At 59.8% G+C, this 19,441-nt stretch overlaps 1 protein-coding gene across 2 annotated transcripts in view; it reads left to right on the top strand.

Annotated features, from left to right (window-relative positions):
- SMG6 (SMG6 nonsense mediated mRNA decay factor) overlaps positions 1 to 19,441 on the top strand; it is a 105,295-nt gene that overhangs the window by 40,336 nt on the left and 45,518 nt on the right. For both annotated transcript variants that reach the window (XM_032201021.1, XM_032201020.1), the window contains exons 11-13: positions 9,471 to 9,587; positions 10,104 to 10,272; positions 18,754 to 18,955. In XM_032201021.1, coding sequence (XP_032056912.1) covers positions 9,471 to 9,587; positions 10,104 to 10,272; positions 18,754 to 18,955 — 488 coding nt within the window. The remainder of the gene's footprint in view (positions 1 to 9,470; positions 9,588 to 10,103; positions 10,273 to 18,753; positions 18,956 to 19,441) is intronic.

Below are 19,441 nucleotides of genomic sequence, written 5' to 3'. Positions count from 1 at the left end.
CAGAGCTCTAATTAGCTGCAGTCGTGGCTGTGTTTGCCCCTTGCCTGCAGATGTGGTCCCCAAGGTGTCACCGGGGCCAGGCAGCAAGCGAGGGACGCGCAGGTCCCGGCCACATCAGCGCAGTGTGGTTCAAATGATCCTGGGTCCCCCTGGAGGAGCGGGACCGAGGCGAAGACAGAAGCTGCTCGAGCCCCCTTCGTCCCCAAAACACGGCTGTTTTCAGCAATCCCCAGCCTTACTGAGCACGTGCGTGTTTCAGCACGTGAGGAAGAGGTTTTTTGGGGACCATTTGTTTTGTGACAGCTGAAATTGGCACCTCGAAGGGGGAGAAAATGCTACGTCGTTAGGGCTACCTTATAGCGTGTTGGCGCCATGGGGTTGACTCGAAGTTGCACGGGCAGCTCTGAATCTCGTATTCCTGACCTCTGGATGCTCGATTTTGTGTTCGTTTAACGTTTTTTTTATTGCTGTGTAATTTGTAAGCAATTCCCATCATCTTTAGAAAAACGAGCTCAGACCGACCTCAGCTGGGATCCTCGGTGGGTGCCGAAATTTGGATCAACCACGACGGCGTCTGCCCCATCCGGGCGTTACGTCTGGGTGTTGGTTTGGGGCTGGTGTCCCGGAGAGCAGGCTACAGCCCCGCTGCTACCGCATCCCCTCGCTCCTGCTGCTCCAGCACCCTTCTCCTGCCTGTTGCTCCCTCTCCTTTGTCCTCCCTCGGTTGCTTTCCCCTCCCGTTGGCCGTCCCAGCGGATTAACCGGGCTGGCACGTGCGAGCTGTCTGCTAACACTCAGCTTTTCACCCCTTGGCAAAGTAAGGGCGGAGTGAGGTGGCAGAAGGCACGCCCAAAGCCCGCAGCCGTCCCCTGCCAAACTTCTGGTTCCTGCTCCGAAGTGTGAAGGTGCTGGGGATTTCACTGAAACGGCCGAAGCATTTTTAACTTGAGAAGAACAATATATTTTCCCTAACCTCATTCTGGCAAATGGCTGAACCTCTTCAGATGAAATTTTCCCCATAAATTTCGCTCGAGGAAAGCTTTTGGCATGGGGGATCGCCGCCTAAATGGTTAAAGTTTGGCGAAGCTGTTAGGATCTAAAAACAGGGTCTGACAATGGAAAGTGTTAGGTAAGCTTCACTGTAGGCACGGCCTCGGGGCTCTGCCCTTCTTGTAGGAGCGTGGCTGGGGGTGACAGGCCCAGGTTTCGCTTTACCTTTGGCGTTTGCTTTGCGAAGTGACAGCCTGGAGGCCGGGTCCCGCAGGAGGCTGTAAAAAGAAGCGCAGCGAGTGAAGGTGTTGAAACAGAAGCTCCTCACCTTGCTGCTCCTGCCCCAGCAAAGGCGGCTCGCTGCGAGCGCTCCTGTCTGCAGGCACTTTGCTCTCCTTCGCTTCTGCTCCAGGCACGAGGCTCGCCCCGCAGAAGGCAAGTTGCAGGCTGTCCGCTCGCCTCGGCTGCCAAAAAAAACCCCCGTGCCCACCTCCGGCACCGGTGTAGGGAGGGCGGCGAGGCTGCCTCGCGTTCGCTGCGATTGTCCTGGTGAAAGCGCACTCGGGGCTGAAGTAAATCTCTCGGGAAGCCCTGTTCACACCTCCTCCCCCGCTGTAAATAACATCTGACACAATTATGGCCGGGCGCGCGCGGCTGCTGGGTGGGATGCTCTTAGCAGCTTGCCGTGCCTGCTGCGTGCGCCGAGCCAGGCTCCCGGGGCAGTGCGTGTGCTGGGCACCCCGTTCCCCTCACCAGCCACCAGTTCCCTTGTTTGGGAAGGGGTGAAGGACCCGAGGACCACGCAGACTGAGGGCAGGGTGTTTTTTTAATGTATTTTTCATTTTGCATCATCCTGCCCCGCTGCAGCGCGCCTCTTTATGTTTCCGTCATCCTCGTTTTTAATTCTTTTGGCGTACCCCTGCCTTGTGCCCCGCTCCACCCAGATGTCCTGTACACGTACCGTGCCCTGCTCGTCTTCGGGCTCTTTCCCCTTGGAAACCACTCCATCCCCACTCCACTCGTGCCTCCTGCAGCAATATTCCCTCTGCAGCAAGAGCCAGCTGGTGCCGGGCTGGCCCAGAACTCTCCCTATATATGCTGAGGAGCTGGCTTGCCAGCTCGGCGGGGCACAATTTCTCAGGAGCTAGCCAGGAGCTGTGTACATTTGGACGTGGCAGCTTTTGAACTGCCAGACGGGTCAAATCCCTGCTGCTGGTTGCTGGCAGGCAGGAGCAGCAGCTCCGGGGATTGCGCAGAGCCTCGGGGCGAGCGTTCCCAAAGTCCTGGTGTCAGCTCTCCCGTTTAGAGCAGCCCTACTGAAGGCGATGCTGGGAAATAATGGTTTTTCTGGTGATTCCCCAGGCTTTATCAGTCCGGTGAGTGGGTGTCTTCAGCCCCAGCTGGCTTCATGGGAATGGCACATCCTGGTGCGGAGACGGCTAACAAAAGCTGTCATGAACACGGATCCGCCACCAACCCCGGTTAGCAGGGGTGTCTGTGCCACTCCATGCGATGCTGCGTGTCCAAAAGCGACTCCTGCAGCCTCACCGGGGCCGCAGGGGGCACACCAGGCTCCCGGCCCCGCCGCCAGGGTCAGGCCCCCCGAGCGCAGGGAGCTGCGAAGTGCGGCTCGGCGCAAGTGGAAACGGCTTCAGTCGGTGTTTTGACTGATGGGTCTTTTCAGGAAATTTCTGAGAATAACAGTTCTAAAAATGGCTGCTTCTTTCCACTGATATTTCCTGGAAAAGGCCGCAGTTAATTTTAAACCACTATCCTTTTCCCTTTTCAAGTGGAAATGGCTCTGTGCTTGTCCTCAAGGCTAATGTCACTCTCTCTGCCCTAACCTGAGCCGTGCAGTGGAGCAGGACCACGTGCTGCTGCCCGGGCTTACAGGACCACTTGGTCCTCCAGAGCTGCAGAAACGTGTTTTTTTCAGGGGCACACACGTGGCACGTGTGCCTGCTTTCCCCGTGGAAACAAATAACCACCTCTCCCTGAGTCATTTCAAACCAACGTTCTTTGTCAGCGACTCCTGAGCCGCCCTGCGCACGCGTGACAGCCGCCTCTAAAACCATTCCCTTGCTGAGCCCGCAGCCCTGCTCTTTGGGGGTCAGGAGCACGTCCCGAGGTGGTTCTCACACCCCAGGCTCCATCCCCGAGTGTGGCTCTGGGGCATGGGGATAGTTGGGGTTTTGGGGTGAGCCGGAGGGGGCCGGCAGCAGCCCGGGGCAGCCCCTTTGTGCCAGGGGCAGCACGGCTTCCTCTGCGGCTCTCGGGCAGGCTGGCTGCTTCGGGTTGGGAATATGTCATTAATTTTTATACCTTCCCCTGTAAACCATCGACCCTTTTTATGATGTCATGAGGGATTCCTTAATTTTGCAGCTGCTTCCTGGTTACGTCAGAGAAGAGCCTCCCGTCCTCGAGCCCAGCGCTGCAGCCCAGGCCGGCTGGAAACAAATGAAGTGTTGAATATCTAATGGCTTCCACAGGGAGAGCTGCTCCATCCTCCCCAGGCCCCCAGCATTCCTCACCTCGCAGGCCTCCCTCCCCTGGACGAGCTGGGGTTTCGGCACGGAGCAGAGGGAGCCGCGGGCTCCTGGGCGGCTCCGGCTGCCGGGGGAGCACCCCTGTGCCGTGCGGGTCTGGGTGCTGCAGCTGAGACCCCCCCCCCCCCAGGGTCTTTCTGCCTCTTTTTGGGGAGAAGTGGGTGCGGGGAGATGGATTTGGGGGCTTCCAGGTGGTGGCTGCAAGCCGAAGGTCGCTTCGGGAGGGTTTCAGCCCGCTGCGTGCGGGTGGTGGCATCCAGCTGGGCCGTGTCCCGACCGCCACCTCCAGATGCAGAGCTGGGGAGCACCTTCCCAGCAGAACCAGCCAGCGTTCCCAGGATCTCTGCGGGGCATTAACCAGGGCTGGATGAGTGCATCTGGCTTCCCAGGCTCTTTGGGGGGGGGCAGACGGGTGCGCGTGTGACTCGCCGTTCCCAGCAGAGAGCTGGGAGTGCCCGTGACTCACAGATCCTCAACGAGGGGGCGTCAGGGAAATGCCCTGCAGCCCTGAGCATCCCTCCCCGTGCTTCTGCTGCTTTCTGTCTTCCCCTTCCACCGCCGGCCTTGCCCGCTTCCTGCAGACGGCCCCGGCCCCGCCGGGCAGCCCCGGAGCCCTGCCAGCGCCGCGTCTGGCGGAGGGTGACTCACGGGGAAAACTCTGCCGCGTGGCTGAGCGATAAGAGAGCAAACAAAACGGCCTTCAGGTGGTGTCAGCCCAACGCTGAGCGGCCTCTCTTCTTCCCCGCAGGGCAGCAGCAGGCTGGTGAATCAGCCGTCTGTGCCGCCGAGCCGCTGACACACCACGCAGCGGGCTTTGGGCACGGCTCGCCCGCGGCCCCGGGCTCCTCCACCTCTTGCATCCCCCCCCGGGCAGCCCGTTGTGTCGTCCTCAGCACTGTCTGGAGACCCGTTTGCTCCATTGCCTTCGTGTGGGGTCCTTTAGGGCCTCACTGGGGCTCAGAGTGCATCCCTGCTGCCGGCCCGGCGCTGCTCCAGGCTTCCCGGCCCCGAGCAGCAGCTCAGGTTGGGCAGGACGGAGAGGCCGGCGTGGAAAGCGTCTCGCTGCAATCCTCCTGACCCTTGGCTGGATCCGATGGCCTCAATCAAAGCGATCTCTTCTGGCTGTCGGGGCTCTCCTCCACCTCTACCTGCAGCGGAGCAGCCGGGAGCCTTCACCTCCAGCCCTCCTGCCCCGTCCCCGCGAGCACCCCTGCGGCCGGGGCCACGCGGTGCTCTGCCCCGCTCGTCCCTCGCAGGATTTCCTCCTGCACATGGCACTCGGGTGGCTGTGAGAAGCTTCCTCCTGCAGATCCCCTTCCTCGGCCGGGCTGCCCCTCGCATCGCCGCCTCTTTTCCCCTTCCCATTTCCTGCGGCTGGTTGCGTTGCCCGGACAGAGCTTTGGCATCGCTGTTTTGTCCACCCTAGTGGGAGAGGGGATGTGTTTATCACTTTTCCTGGAGATTATCTGTTTAAGCACTCTCTGACAGTTACAATAACAAGGGCAGCGCGTTGTGTTTCCCAGCAAAAGGACACTCGCTGCTGAAAGATGTATAGCACTAATTAGAAATACATAACATCCGGCCACATGGCAGCCTTCTCCCGGCCGCTCCATTTCCTGAGCTCAGCCGACTTTGACGACAGTTGGTTTATGTTTTCCATGAATATAATGTTCTCAGAGCAACGCAAAGTTCTCCCCGGTACAAAAAAATCCCCGCTCTCTCTGGCTCTCTCCCCCCTTTCTCCCCTCAGCCGTCCCCCCTCGACGCAGGTAGATTTATGGCTGCAGAGAGCCCGGGTCGGATCCTGCCGCCGGCTGAACCGGAGCAAAACTCGCAGCCCGGAGCCAAGAGCCCAGGTAGGCGCTCGCAGAGGGCGCTGCCGCAAAGGAAGCTGCCTCCTGGTAGCAAAACACAGCCCTGGGTGCAGGCCGGTACCCAGCCGGAGACAAAAACAACATTTCCTCCGTGCAGAGGAACAGGAGGGCTCTTCTGCAGCGCAGGGGGTTCTGGCGAGCTTCAGAAAAAAAGCAGCCCGTCCCTTTTCCCCGTCGTTTTTTTTCTCCGTGCTCGCAGCCTGATGCTCAGCAGCTCCAAATTTTTTTTCTGGCCTGTCCCCTCTCCTTCCTCTCGATGGTTTTTCGGAGGTCCCCGTGTGCTGGACGGGAGCAGGGCGGCTGCTGTGCTGTGCGTAATGCAGGTCAGGTGTAAGGGTGGCTGGATGTAGGAGCAGGAGGAAGATGGAGCACGCTCGGGGAGGTGAAATCGTAGAAGGTTTTAGCTGCCGAAATTAATTCCTATTGAATATGGAAAAAGTGCCGTGTTTCAGATGTTTCTAGCCCGGCCAAGCGTGGACAGATTTCTAGTAGGACAGGAAAACTCTCTGCTAAAAAGGTTATTCTGCAGCAAAATCGCAGAGCCCCTTTCCAGGATTTGCAGTTGCTCGATGAGCTCAAGGAAAAGGTTGTAAGTGGTGGTGTTTTTTTTTCTAACAAGGGTAAGCCACTATCTTGTTTCCTAGCCTCACTCTCCCGAGTAGCCCAACTGTTTGGGCTAAAGATTTCCGGATGAATTCAGGCTGAGACAGGCACCCAGCACGGAAACTTCAGCTCCCAATGGTTGGAGTTGGAGCCAAGTGGAAATAAAGGGGCTTACGAGCGGCTGGTGGCAGGAGGACTGCTGGAAACCCTGCCTGCACGGCTGGCAGAGCTCAGCTCCTGCTGCCCAGTCCCATCCCTGGTGGATTTGCAGCAGGCTGCAGGATTCTCGCTTATTTTTCTGGTGCAAGAAAACAGAGCTTTGTAAATTTAGCCTGGGAAACGTGGGGTAACGCAGATACACCAGGCTGCTGCTCCGGGCTGCCAAGCATTCGGTGATGGCTCTGCCCTAAAACACCTCCTGCTCCCTTCCTGCGCTTCAAGCTCCTGCTGGCACAGCTGATGTAGTGCTGCAGGTGATGGAGAATCGGGGCCAGCTCGGGAAAGCTCCCAGGAGGTGGGGTTTGGGAGCTCAGCTCCCTGCTGGGCCATGTTTTTTTTTTTTTCTAATCTCGGTGTGAGCCGGTGGCAGGGGCTGTTTGATGCCGAACGGGAGCGTTTGCCTGGTTGTAGGGGGGAAGGTGGAGGGGGAATTGGCCTCTGCTGACACTCCTGGTGCTGTGCTTGGTGATCTCCTGCACGGGGTCGCTGCTGGGGCTGCTGGTGGCACGGCAGAGCCTCATTGCCACCACCCTGGGGCAACTGGGGAAGCAGATCCGGCAGTCACAGGCTGTGCCCTGCCCGGAGCACTCAGGATCTCTGTGCCTGCACTTGGTTTTCTGGCAGCTGATGTCCCCGGGCTGTGCTGGTGCTGTTTGCCTGCAGGGACAGGAGTCACCTCAGCGCCACCGAAGCCTCTGAGAACGTCTGGTTTCATCAGGTTTACATCCTAATGCATCGTGCTTTACGAGCAGCACAGCCCAGCTCAGAGGTAACGACGCTTCGTGGGCTCCAAAGCAGAGAGCCATCGCTCCCACACCCCCTTCAGCCAAAAAAAAAAAACCTTTCACGAGCTCTCTGCCCTCTGCTCATCCCCTCACCCTGAGCAATTTCAGTTGCACGGGCAGCTGGGGGTGTTTTTGGTCTGCCCCCCCCCCAGTCGCCTTTGTCACACGGTCGGGAGCCCTCGCTCCCAGCTCCCGGCTCAGCACGCGCTGCGGCTCCCTGCCTCCCGAGACAAGTGGTGAAAAGGCACAGAAAGTGACTCCTGATTTATGGGGCTCTCCTCTTTTGTCCTAGAATTAAGCTCTTCACAGCCTTTGCTGGCAGGGCTGGGAGCTGCAGTGCCGGGGCACTTTTGGAGGTGGGGAGCAGCACCAGCCGAGCTCTCACCTGGGCTCTTTCCCTGCCCTGCGAGGACTCGAGGAGGCTCCTGGGCTGCACGAGCCTCTGTGAAATGAGCCTCACGAGCCTGGCCAGGGGGTGAACTTCCAGGAGCAGTGGAGTTGTTTGATTTAAGGACGGGATGACAAGGAGGCAGAGCTGGAGGGCACTTTGGGGGGGACGGCGAGTCACCCGGAGCATGGTGCCCACAGTCCCTGAGGTGCTGCCTCCCCAAAGCACGGGGGTTCCTGCCGAAATGCCTGGGGCTTTCCTGGCAGCACAGCACCCACGCCGTGCCCTGGGGACCCGGTGGCACTCAGGTGGCAGCGTGGTGGCCGTGGTGCTGCCCCGTTCCTGGAGAAGAAGCGGCGAGTCCGGCATCACCGCGACGGGAGGAGGGAGCACGGGGAAGACGACTGCAATTTCTTGAGCTGGACCGCGGCCAGAGCGCTGCGACTAACACTCTTAATTGTGGGAAAGGCTTCATGAAAGAGATTTACTGTCCCAGAGTGGTCACATCTCCAGTTTTATGTTTCCTCCAAAAGCTGACGGCCCTGCAGCACGGCACTTCCTACCGGCGGCGCTCTGCGGCACCGGCTCAGCCCCGGCCCCGGGAGCAGAGCACCCTGCTTGGGCTGCCGGGGGCTCCCGGTGCCACCCTTGGTGGTCTCCCTGCCAGGTGCTGAGCTCGCTGCCTGCTCTGAGAGCCGGCCAAATGAAGTCTGCAGCTGATCCTGCCCTTTCTACCTGTGTTTTCTAGGTGCTTTTTAGTCTTTCCTTTTTTTTTCTAGTGGTTTTTAACCCTCCCCACCCCATCGCTCTGAAATAATTTACACTTAAAACCCCGTTTTAAGTTTGTTCTCCGGGCCTCAGGCATTTTGCTAGTGCCAGCTGGAACGGGGTCGGTGCCGTGCTTTAATCCTTCTGCCCCTCGTGCTTTAATCCTCCTGCCCTTCTCTCAAAGCCCTGAACCCTGCTGCCTGCACACTGCTGGTGCTCATCTGCCGGGGGCTTTCTCCCCATCCCAGCTCTGGGACTTTGCTTGTGTGGGCACCGGTTTGCAGTCGATTCCTACATGATTGCGTTTGCTGTATGAAAATGAAAACCTCAAAAAGCTTCCTTGGCTTGTACCGGCCGTGCCTGCAGGGTGAGAGGTGGCAGCCCTGGTCGGCAGCGGGTGATGGAGCCAGCAGTGGGTGATGAAGCTGACAGTGGGTGACACATGAGCTGGCTGCAGGTGACACATAAACTGGCAGCGGGTGACACGAGAGCCAGCAAAGTGCTGCATCCTGCACCGAGCAAGCAGCAGGGGCTGGCAGGAGCCCTCCGGGTACCTCCTGTCCCCATAGACCACAGCTCCGCTCCTCCCCGCAGCAGCTCCCCCGCATCTCGGGAGAGGATGCAAAGCAGGAGCAGAGATTATTCTCAGGGCAGGGGCTGCCCGAGAGGCTCCAAATCTCCCTCCTGGCCCGGCGTGGGCAGCCTGGCACGCCGGCGGTGCTCCCGGCCTCGCTAAACGCGACCCACGCCCAGCTCCAGGCAGCTCCCTGGAGCCAGCGCCCCGCCGCTCGCAGCAGCCTCAGAAGTGGTTTCTGGCTGGGTGTAGATGTGCCGAGGGGATTTGCTCTCACTCCGAGAGCGGCTCTGTTTGGAGGAGCTGTGGTCGTGTGGCATCTACTTGAGTAACTGCGGCAATTAAGCGCTCTTGACAAGCTGTTGTGTGACTGCTGAACTGAGGGGAGGAGCCCCCTCCTCAGCTGCTGAGGTTACAGCTCCAGCAGGGAGGGAGATCAAACAGGCAGCTAATTACCCTTTTAACACTTACCCAAACCCCCTCCTCCAGGGGAAGGCCTGGGCTCCAAGCAGCAGCTTCCGTGCTGGTAGCACCTCGGGGCACGACGTGGGCAGCGCGACCCCGGCCTCTTCGCCAGAGCTGCCCCAAAAACCACATTTTTTCCCTTTATTTGGAGCAGTCGGGACCAAGGAAGGTGCGAGCCGAGGATTTACTCATCCCGCACCACGCGGCTGCCCAGGTGAAGCGAGGAGGTGGTGTCTGAGCTCTCTCTCTGTCCCGCAGAGTGCCTCTCCGAGGACTGCCGCTCCGTCATCCAGGAGCAGGCCACGGCCCTGGGGCTCTCCATGTTCGCCCTGCTGGTGAGGCGCTGCACCGACCTGCTGCGGGACTGGGCGCAAGGTAAGGGGCTGCGGCAGGCCCTGAGGGAGCCTGGTGGGGTTGGGGCCCTCGTTCCCTGCTTTTTGTAGGCTCCTTCCACTCTGCTGGGGCGGAAACCAGAGGGTTTCTCCTCCAGCATCCCAAGCTCTGCCCTGCTTGGAGCTGGCTTACCTGGCAGGAGGGCACACCGTGTGTGCAGGCAGAAATGTTTGGGTGAAAGGGAGAGACACGGGGCTGTAGGGAAACACCCTAAAATTGGGATCTCAGGATCTCCGGGGATCCCACACCTCTGTGACCAGCACACTGACACCCAGCTGCCTTCAATAAAAGAGATTGCAGGCGTCCCAGCTCCCCCCCTAGGCTGGTCCACAGCTCTGCCTTTTCCCTTGCTTTCCATTTGCTGTTCCCTTGCACCTTCAGGGCTGGGATTTCGGGATGTGTTGTCCCTTCCCTGTTCTTATCCGTGACGGAGAGACTGCCTGAGCCTGGCTCCCGGCTGCAGCACGCTGCCTCAGCTCTCCCATCTTGTGTTTGCAGTTCAGCCACAGGAGGTGGAGCAGGAGGATGAGGAGGATGACATCAAAGTCTCTGCCTTGCCCCAGGACCTGAAGGAGCTGCTCCCCAGCGTCAAGGTGTGGTCGGACTGGATGCTTGGCCACCCGGACACCTGGAACCCTCCTCCGACCTCTCTGGAGCTCCCCAAACAGTACGTGCATCCATCCCCTGCTCTGTCGTGTGGTGTCTGCATCCCCCCTGGGCTCCTTGTGGCTCTTTTTCCCCTCGCTCATGCTTGCTCCTGGCCGTGACACCAACACGAGCTCAGCTCCCCCCCAGGAGAGGCTCCCTGTGCAGGGATGCCTGGTGGGGATTTGTCACCCTCGGTGACACGGTGACTCCCTCGGTGAGGACAGACATCCAGCTCTGGATGCTGAGAGTGCTGGGGGGAAAGCAGCAATGAGGGGGGTTCTGGCAGGTGTTCTTTGCTTCTGGGTGCTAGGAGGTGACCAAGGCTTTTACCTAGTGCTTGGGCTGCGTGCTGTGGTCGGGATACATCCCCGCTGGGCACCCTGCTATCCCGTTTTGCACGGCACACACATTTTGCTGCCTTTTTCCTGGCTGAAACAGGCAAAGCTCGGTGAGGCTGGGCAGGCCTGGAGCAGCTTACCTGCCCCAGAGCTCCCAAACTCACCTCCCTCCTCCTTCAGGAACAGCTCGGCTCTACCCCCGCCACGCAAAAAAGAGTTAATTTCCTAAACTGGCCGATTCCAGCCCATTAGTCCATAATGCGGACTAGGCAATTTGCATATTTTTGGACAGAAAACCGAGCGCAGGGGCCAAGTATGGAGTATGCGAAGCTGTGTCTGAGCATGCTCCGTAGCTGCTTTCCCGCAGGATTTTCCATCTGCCTCCGGTACTCCGGATCCAGAGCCTGAAATCACGTCTTATTGTTAATCCAAAGGAGCCAGAACCCGGGGTGATGGGAAGGCGCATTAAGAGTAATCCAGCAAAGTGGCTTAACCATTAATGGGTCCCCGCTCCGTGCGTCAGGTCCAGTCCCTGCTCTCCGAGTTTATTGCCTCTACTCCAGTTCTTTTTCATTTGGCTGAGGAAATGGAAATCTCACACAGGAAGTTCTGGGCCTCATTTTGTGGAGATGGAGTCTGTTTTCTGTTTGTCGGCTGCTCGGTGTGGGACCGCTGCCTGCTCATGTGAACTGCTGCCCATCTTTGGGCAGGAACTCAAACCGGGATCCGTCACGTGCGCCTCTCGGCACCAATCCCCCCCTTTCCCCTCGCGCTGCCTGCGCAGGGAGCCGCCGAGCCCTTGGCGACGGGCAGCCTCGAGATGGAATTTCTGATCGGGCTCGCGCAGCCAGCGCTCGGCGCCTTCCAGGGCCCAGCTGCCTCCCCCTGCTGCGGGCTGCGGGCGAGGACCGCGGCCCCCCGGGCTCCTGGAGCAGGTGCAGGCTCCTGCTCGCCCCTCGAGGCTGGAGAAGGCTTCGGGCACAGCCTGCCCCGCGGTGCGTCGACGTGGGGAGCGGTGGGCACGGCCCCGGGGGCTCTGCTCTGCAAGGTCCTGGCTTGCCCAGGGTCTTTGTCCCGTCCTCACAGGCTCAGCTGCTTCCACATCTCGCGTGTAGGGTGGCTGAGCAGCCCTTCTGCTTCCTTGCTTTTAGGGCAGGGCAGCCTTCCAGGGTTTTTCTCTCAGTTCCTTGCCCCCTGGCCCTTTGGCTTAGCAGCAGCGTGCCGTGCCCGTGGCAAGGACACCGGCTGCTCTTTCACCCCGGCCCAGCATCACGTCCCCAGCTGTTGGGGGGCTGGGACAGCAGGACAGACCCCCACGGACAGCTGAGCTTCCCTGGAGGCACAGGTAGTGGGGAACAGCAGGGAACCAGCTCGTGGGCATGGCCTGGGGCTTGCTGTGCTTTCCCTGGAGGTAGGAAAGGAGCCGGGGAAGCACTCGGTTGGTGTTTCAGCTCTCTCTTGCCACACGCCAGCTGCCTGGCCTGGGGCTGCTCGGTAACCAGGTGGAGTCACCCAGCTGAAGGGTTTGGGTAGGAGCAGCTTCAGAAAGCTCAGAAGTCAAACGGGGCAGAGCAGCAGGCCTGCGGGAGGAAGCCAAGGCTCGTGGGCAGGGCGAGCATGTGAGGAGCAAGCACAGAAGCCAAGCTGCAGAGCTGCGAGGAAGGGGCCTGTGTTTTTGTACACGTGCTCCGTGCCTCCCGGGATGGGGCTGTGCCACCCAGGTCCCTGTTTCTGCACCAGGGCCGAGGGAGGAGCTGGTGGGAGGCACTGAGACCTCCCAGAGCTCTGCTGCCACAGCTTTCGGTGCCCCTCGGGGTGACGTGGGCGCAGAAAAGGGACGGTAAAAAAAAAAAAAAAAAAAAAAAAAAGACACAGGCCACTTAAGCACAGAAGCATCCTGCGAGGATGCCACGAATGTGCTAAAGCTTCTGGAAAAAACAGGCCCCGTACCCACCTGGCAGCCCACCAGGAGCAAAAGGCCTGGCCCAGAGCTTGCATCAAAGTGCAGCTCGTCCGGGGCCAGCGGCGCTGCCAGAATGACGGCCTGGGCTCGGGGCCAGCGGGGCAGCTTGTCAAACCTCCGCCAGAGCCCGGGGCCCGAGCTGCTGGGGCTCAACGTCCCGAGGCCTCCAGCTCGTGCTGGGCTCACCACGTTCATGCTCGCCGGTTCTGGGGAAGCGGGAGAGCTGGGGGACTTTGAGAACGCCTAAACTCAGCCCAGCTGTGGCAGTTGGTTTATTGCTTTCAGCTGGTACTTGAACCCGGGTCCTGGTCTTGGAGTCTTTCCCAGGTTTAATCCCCGGAGCTTTCTCTGCAGCTGTATGACACTGCGCTGACCCCGAATGAGGATAGGAAAATAGAAACGGTGCCAAGCCAGAGTCTCTTTTTCATTTGGAGTCTGGCTGTCTGCCCATGACCAGGGTTACATAATGGGAAACATAGCTGGGGCTCTGGAGAGCCCGCGTTTCACCACGCTGCCCAGACCTTCGCATTCTGATGCTATATATCTTCCTAATTGTAGCTCGGATGCATTTATCACACTGCTGGATTTGAGTCCTTACAATAAAAAAAAAAAAAAAGCAGCGCACCAAATTCCTCCGCTCGCTGCTTTCCCCCTCGGACGGAGGCGGAGGGGAAGGTGCGAGGGGTGAGCGCGGTGCCGAGCCACGTGGGAGTGGGCTCTGCGGGGCTGGAAATGCTGCTCGGGGAGGCTTGGTCGTGGGGTTTTTTGTCTTGGCAGCGAGGTGGGAGTGAGCAGGCATCCCCTCCCGAGCTGGGAGAAGCTGCACCTCTCCCAAACTCCCTGCCCCGGCACGTGGATCCGGCTCTCGGCCCCACCCGGATAAGGGCTGGGGCTCAGGGGATGCCTTGGGAAATGGGTTTAGGCTGCGAGGCCACGGAGAGGTCTTGGGCTACTGAGTGTGTTGGGGAGGCAGAGCGCTTCCTTCCTCCTCTGCCTCTTCTGGAGAGGCTCAGCAGGTTTTCCGTGGTCCTTTTTCCTCTGGTTTTATTTTTATTTTTTCCTGTGGTCCTCTTTTCTCTGGGTTTTCTAAACCAGGAGCTAAAGCCGAGCGTGGACACCTCTGCCTCGGAGCAGCAGAGCCCCGTGCTTTGGGGTTGTGTGTCTGGAGCAGGCTGCTTGCAGCTCTCCCAGCTCCTCTGGCTGCACGCAGCTGCCTTAAAACACGTTTACCTTTGAGCACTCTTCACAGCAAGCATCGCGCCAAGGTCCAAGCAGGAGCTGTTGATGCAGCAGTGCATCAATGTGCATCTTGCAGACCTGCTGGCCCCGTGCGTGCCGTGCAGGGATGGGAGGTGAAATAAAGGGGTCTGGAGGAGCAGGGAGCAGTGCGTTTCCTAAGGCACGGAGATGAGCAGCAGCCGGGGTGAAAAGTGAGCCTCCAAGGAGGCTGCTGTCGTTCCGGTGAATCCCTCTCCTCTTGAGACGTGTGGCTGAGGAGCTGAGACAGGCAAAGGCTGGGCACCGAAGAGCAGGGCTTCTCCTTTATCTGTTTTGTTGCTGTTGGAGCTAAACGAAACCCAGAAATCGATAGGGAAGCCAATGGCTCAACAGATAACCTGCCTCGGGTCCAACCCCGGAGAATCCGCGCTCCCTTGGTGCTGGAGCAAAGGGCCTCTCGGTCTGCGGAGCCTGTCTGCAAGCATTTAAAAATGGTTAATTTGAACCGAGTATGAAATGAAATCCAAAAGCTCTGAGCACATTCGAGGGCTTACCTTCCCGGAGAGATCTGCCAGATCTCTCTCATCGCATCGCTCTTTGTGCAGAAGTGTCACCGCGATGGCAGCTCCCGCTGGGGGAGATGGACGGGGCCGGAGGCGAGGGTGCCAAGACCTTGCTGGAGTTTGCGGGAGACGAAATGGAAAATCCCTTTCGCAGACGTGAGCCTTGTTAGTAATGCTGGCCACCAGAGTTTCCCTATCAAGACATCAAAGCGAGGATCCGGAGGTGTCTCGGTAGCGTCAACCTGGCCGAGAATGAAGGTGAAGGCGAGGGAAGTAGGAGCCAAAAGGCTCCTCGGAGAAGGGCTCTGCTTTAAAGCAGAGGCTGGCTGGGGGCAGACGGCGTGCCTTTGGGTGAGGAGAGCGACCCTGCAGCTCTGCGGGCAGCGTCCTGGGGGAGGGATGGGTTTGTGGGGCACCCGAGTGACCGAAGGGACCGCGTGTAGGGCAGAGAGGGGCAAAATCATTGGCACCATGGGGCAGAGGGGCTCGGATGCTGTCCCCTCTCCACCCACAAAAGCTGTCCCCGCATCCACGCGCCGGACACGGCCGGTGACCTCTTTAGGGACGAGCTCCCACCCCGAACCCCTTTTGTCCTTTCCAGCGGAGCTGCTTTTCCTCCGGCTTCCCCTGGGCTGAGCCAAGGGGGGTGGGAAAGAGGAAACCTGGGAGCGGGACACGGAGCCCGGTGCACGGCGCTGGGGCTGGCTCCTCGCAGAGCCCCGGGAGCGCGCCAGCCCAAGTCGTTTGCCATCTGCGCGGCAGCGCGGCTCTTGGCGGCTGGGGAACACAATGCAGGGCTTCTTTCGCTCCGCTCTTTTCCGGGTTTGTTCTGCAGCTGTGGAGTTTTTGAATGTTAGTGTTTAAACAAGCTGGTATTACACAGGAAATGGCCACCTCCACAGGCCCCCGCAGGCTTGTAACATGGGGTCATTGTACTTGATATTAATCACCAGGCGGCCCGCTCCCCCAGCGAAGACGGTGGCTGCGCAGCGCCAGCCCCGGCCACCGGCGATCCAGGCTCGCTCCGTGCCCCCCGTGGGCATCTCCCCGCTGCCCTCTGCTCCTCCCCGCCTTGCTGAGTGTCCCACGGCCCCAAATGTCCCCTGTAATCCCAAGTGGGAGCTGTCCCCACGCCGTATCAGCGCGGCCACCCTGCGTCCCCCGCGCTCGGCCGCGCACTTGTGCGGCTCCCCTCGTCCTCGGGCTGCGTCCTGTCGGCCTGCAGCTGGGCTGCGCTCGCACTGACAGCTACATTAAACCTGGAATCCTGAGGCAATAAAAAAGAAATTAACTCTTATTTTTTTTTCCCCCCCGTCCTGGGGGGAGAAGCAAATGGAAATGCGTCCGCGGGGAAGCGAGCGAGCCCCCCGTTCGGAGGAAAGACCTCGCACTCACCCCCTCCTCGTTTCCTCGGTTAAAAGCTCTGGGAGCCCCGGCCGTGTACCTGGGAGCTGCGTGCCTGGGCTCGGCGTCAGAAATTCGGCACCTCCCTCCGTGGAGGGAGGCCGAGGCCGTGGCACCGCGCAGACGGAGCCCTTCCAGGCGGCCTGGCCTGCGGGGGCTCGGCACGGTGACACAAGCCAGAAGCGCCTGGCTGCGGTGTGCTAGGAAGGGGCAGCAGGGAGAAGGCTCCTGGCCGGGCTGCCCGGGGCTGGGTGACCTGCAGCAGGAGCAGGAGACCCACAGGGAGCCCTAGCTGGTGCGGGTGGCAGCCAGGAGGTGCCGGGGGGCGCCCTGCAGAGGGGGAACCTCTCCAAAAGGGAAGGTTGAAAACTCTCGGACCCGCTCTCTGTGTTACCTCCAAGTCGTAGGAGAAAAGCAGAGCAGAAACGCCAATTTCTGCTGCGATGCTGGTTTTTTTTTTGGAGGCTCTGGGAGATGCTGCACGTGCCGGGGTGCTGCCCGGCCCCTGGGCGCTGCGGCCGAGCTGCTGGGGGCTGCCTGCAGCAGGAACTCGCTGCCCGAGGAGCCGGCGCACGCAGCCTGCGGTCTGACTGAAGGAAGCCCAGGGTGGAAACCTAACACGTGCAGAGCGAGTGACAGATGTGGCGAGGCACTGCGGGGAGCGGGGCATGAAGAGGATGAAGTGACAGGGACAGCTCTCACGCTCGGGGGTGCTGGGGCTGCCCGAGGGGGGCTGCGGGCTGGCAGCGTCAGCTCACGCGGCCGGTGCCGAGCCCCGTGGCAGGAGAGGGCTCCCTGAGTCTAATTTGTGCCGTGCCGTCACCCCACCACCACTGCTGGCCCCAAAACGTGCCTGGTCCTGGGTCCCTGCCCTGCCCTACATCCTGCTGCCACCCTCAGCCCTCCTCCCTCGCTGGTTCTCCTCCATCCCTGCCTGCAGCCCCGTTCCTTGACCTCATTTCTTTCCTTTCTCCTCCACCCCGTGCACCTGGCTCTCTCAGCCACCTGGGAGCATCCCCGGCACCACGACGACGTGTTCCTTCCTCCCCGTCCCTCCCTCCCGGTGCTGCCCGGAGCCTCGGCAGCTCCTTCGGGGCCCCTTTGGCACGATGTGAGCGGGCTCAGGCAGCACGGCCCCGCTGCCAGCAGGGTGCTGAGGGCCGGCTGAGCCTCCCTGCCCCAGCGCATCTCCCCTGGGCAGAGCTCGCCTTGGAGGTGGCCCAGAGCAGCCCTATCGCATCCGGTGCTTGTCTCTGCAGCCCGGGCCGGAGGATAAACTATCAGGGCTGTGGGGCAGTGGATCATTCCTCTTATTATTTTCTTCTTTTGCAGATAGGGGTCGTGGAAAGTTCAGTTCCTTTTAACCCTCGCAGCTCTGTTTATTTTCCAGCTGGTAGCACAAACGCAGCGTTTCCCATTACATCACAAAGGGCCTCGGACAGATCCCTCCGAAAAAAAAAAAAAAAAAAAAAAAGAAAAAAAAAAAAAAAAAGTGTTGCAACTGTTTATTTTTTTCCATATTTAAACATTTCTGACAGCCAGACCTGGCTGAGCCAAGCGATGGAGCTTTGTGAATGAACCCAGCTCCCGGTGTCTGTGCGCAGAGGGCTTTGAAGGACCTCTTCTCCTCTGCAGCGCGCGCTGGCCGGGGCTGGCTTCGGGACGTGGGCGACTCTGCGGTACATGTGTGCTGATTACGTGCCGGGCTTTGATTAATGGCCGCTCGTTCTGCCTGGCTCCCAGGACGCTCTTGAAAACAAGATGTTTCATTTCAGTGCGCTTTCCTGGTACATTGATTCCCGTAAATAACCGAGTGCAGACTCTGTCCACCTGGAGCAGTTCAAAGAGCAGGGGGCCTCTCTCCAGCCCGCCGCTGCCTCGGGCCGCCCTGGTCACTGCTGCACCCCCGGGTGCTGCTGGCTGCTGCGCCGTGGGGCGAAGGGGCAGCTCCTCGTGGACACCAGGAGCAGATCAGCCCCGGTTTTCGCTCTTCCCTGCTTTTTTTTTCCCAGTTTACGGGCTAAAAAAACCCTACGCAAGTGGTTTGAAAAGTAGGAGTGAGCGGTGTGGTACGAGGCAGCCCGGCTGGATGCGGTGCCCAGTGGTTGTTGCGTGATTCCTCTGTGCTCTGAGCCATCCTGGGATGTGCTCGTTGTCTGTGGCATGGGGATGTGTGATGGGGATGTGCACGGGCACGGGGATATGCTATAGGAATGTGCCCAGACGTGGGGATATGCCCTGGGGACATGCACAGGCACGGGGATGTGTGATGGGGATGTGCCCAGGCACGGGGATGTGACTTGGGGATGTGCACAGAGCACCCCAGGGCTGCCTGTGGCCTCGTGCTGGTGCCCCACTCCCTGCACGTGGGTGCCAGCGAGGTGCTGGAGCTGCCTGTGCAGGTCACCCGCCAGCGCTGAAGCCGTGGCCAGAAGCAAAACACGAGCTAACCCCACGAGGCTGAGGTTCAGCTAAAAAAACGTCTCTTTTTCAGCACGTGCCTGCAGCACACGATGGCAGCAGGTAGAGCTGGGCGAAGGAGAGGGTGCCTGGGCTGGGCTGCAGCCCCCCGGGCGCTGCCTTCACCCCTGCAGCAGCACAGGAAACGTGTCCTGTCTTCCCAGCCTGCTTGGAAATTGAGCAACGAGCAGCGTTTCTCCCATCTGGAACGAGCCGGGTTCCTGCTGGGGCTGCCAGGGGCTCTCCACGGCGGGCAGAGCCGGGCAGGGCGTTGGGTTGGGGCCGGATCCTGCCCGGAGCCGTTCCCCATCCGGGGAGCTGGAAGGCTCGGGGTCGGCTCTGGCTGGCTCGGGGTGAGGGTTAAAAGCCCTGGTGGGTTCGGTGCCAGTGCAGCTGTGTCCGAAGCCCTCCCCGTGGGGCACGTCGGCAGCGGCGCGGGGCGCGGGGTGGCGTGCGTTGCCTCATCTCACCTCTCTGGTATTCGCTGCAGCGTTGCAGGCAACTCCCAACGCATTCCAGCCCCGAATTGCTCACGTCTCTCCTCGTTCTCCCAGGGTCTCAGTAGATGTGTGGGCGACGCTGGCTGACTTCTGCAACGTACTGACCACGGTGAATCAGTCGGAGGTGCCCCTGTACAAGGACCCAGATGATGACCTTGCCCTGCTCAGCCTGGAAGAGGATCGGCTGCTCTCGGGCTTCGTTCCCCTGCTGGTCGCCCCCCAGGAGCCCTGCTACGTGGAGAGGACCTCGGACAAGGTCAGCAGTAGGCCAAACATCCCCCCTCGATTCCTCCAGACTTTTATTCTTGGGAAGTTTTCTGTGCAAACGGAACACGATTAAGTCATTGAGAAGGGTGTTAAGGGAAAATATCGACCTTTCAGCCGCTGACATCCAGCTCTGTGTCATGAAAACCCCTCTCGACTTCCTCTGGTGTGTGTGTGCTCGCTGGCATGTTGTATATACGATCATTTCCTCACTTGTTTAAATAGTGCAGCTTGTGTTGGCAGTGCTCTCGGTGCACTCCAAATGGTTTGCATCATGCTTAAAGCACCCTCCCCCTCCCCCCGGCCACAAAACTCTGCCTTAGGAAGGCAGCCAGGACTTTTTTCCTTCTCTAAAGAGGAGAGTGATAAATAGGTGACTAGAGAGAAGCAGACACCATGTGTTAACGTACAAAAGGCTTTTAGGAATATGAAGCATTCCCCACTGCCCCGCTCTCTATTTTCCTTTCTTTGCTCTAGG

This window comes from Aythya fuligula, chromosome 20 (genome assembly GCF_009819795.1).
Source record: "Aythya fuligula isolate bAytFul2 chromosome 20, bAytFul2.pri, whole genome shotgun sequence".
Taxonomy (NCBI): domain Eukaryota; kingdom Metazoa; phylum Chordata; class Aves; order Anseriformes; family Anatidae; genus Aythya; species Aythya fuligula.
This window is presented reverse-complemented; position numbering and strand designations above follow the sequence as displayed.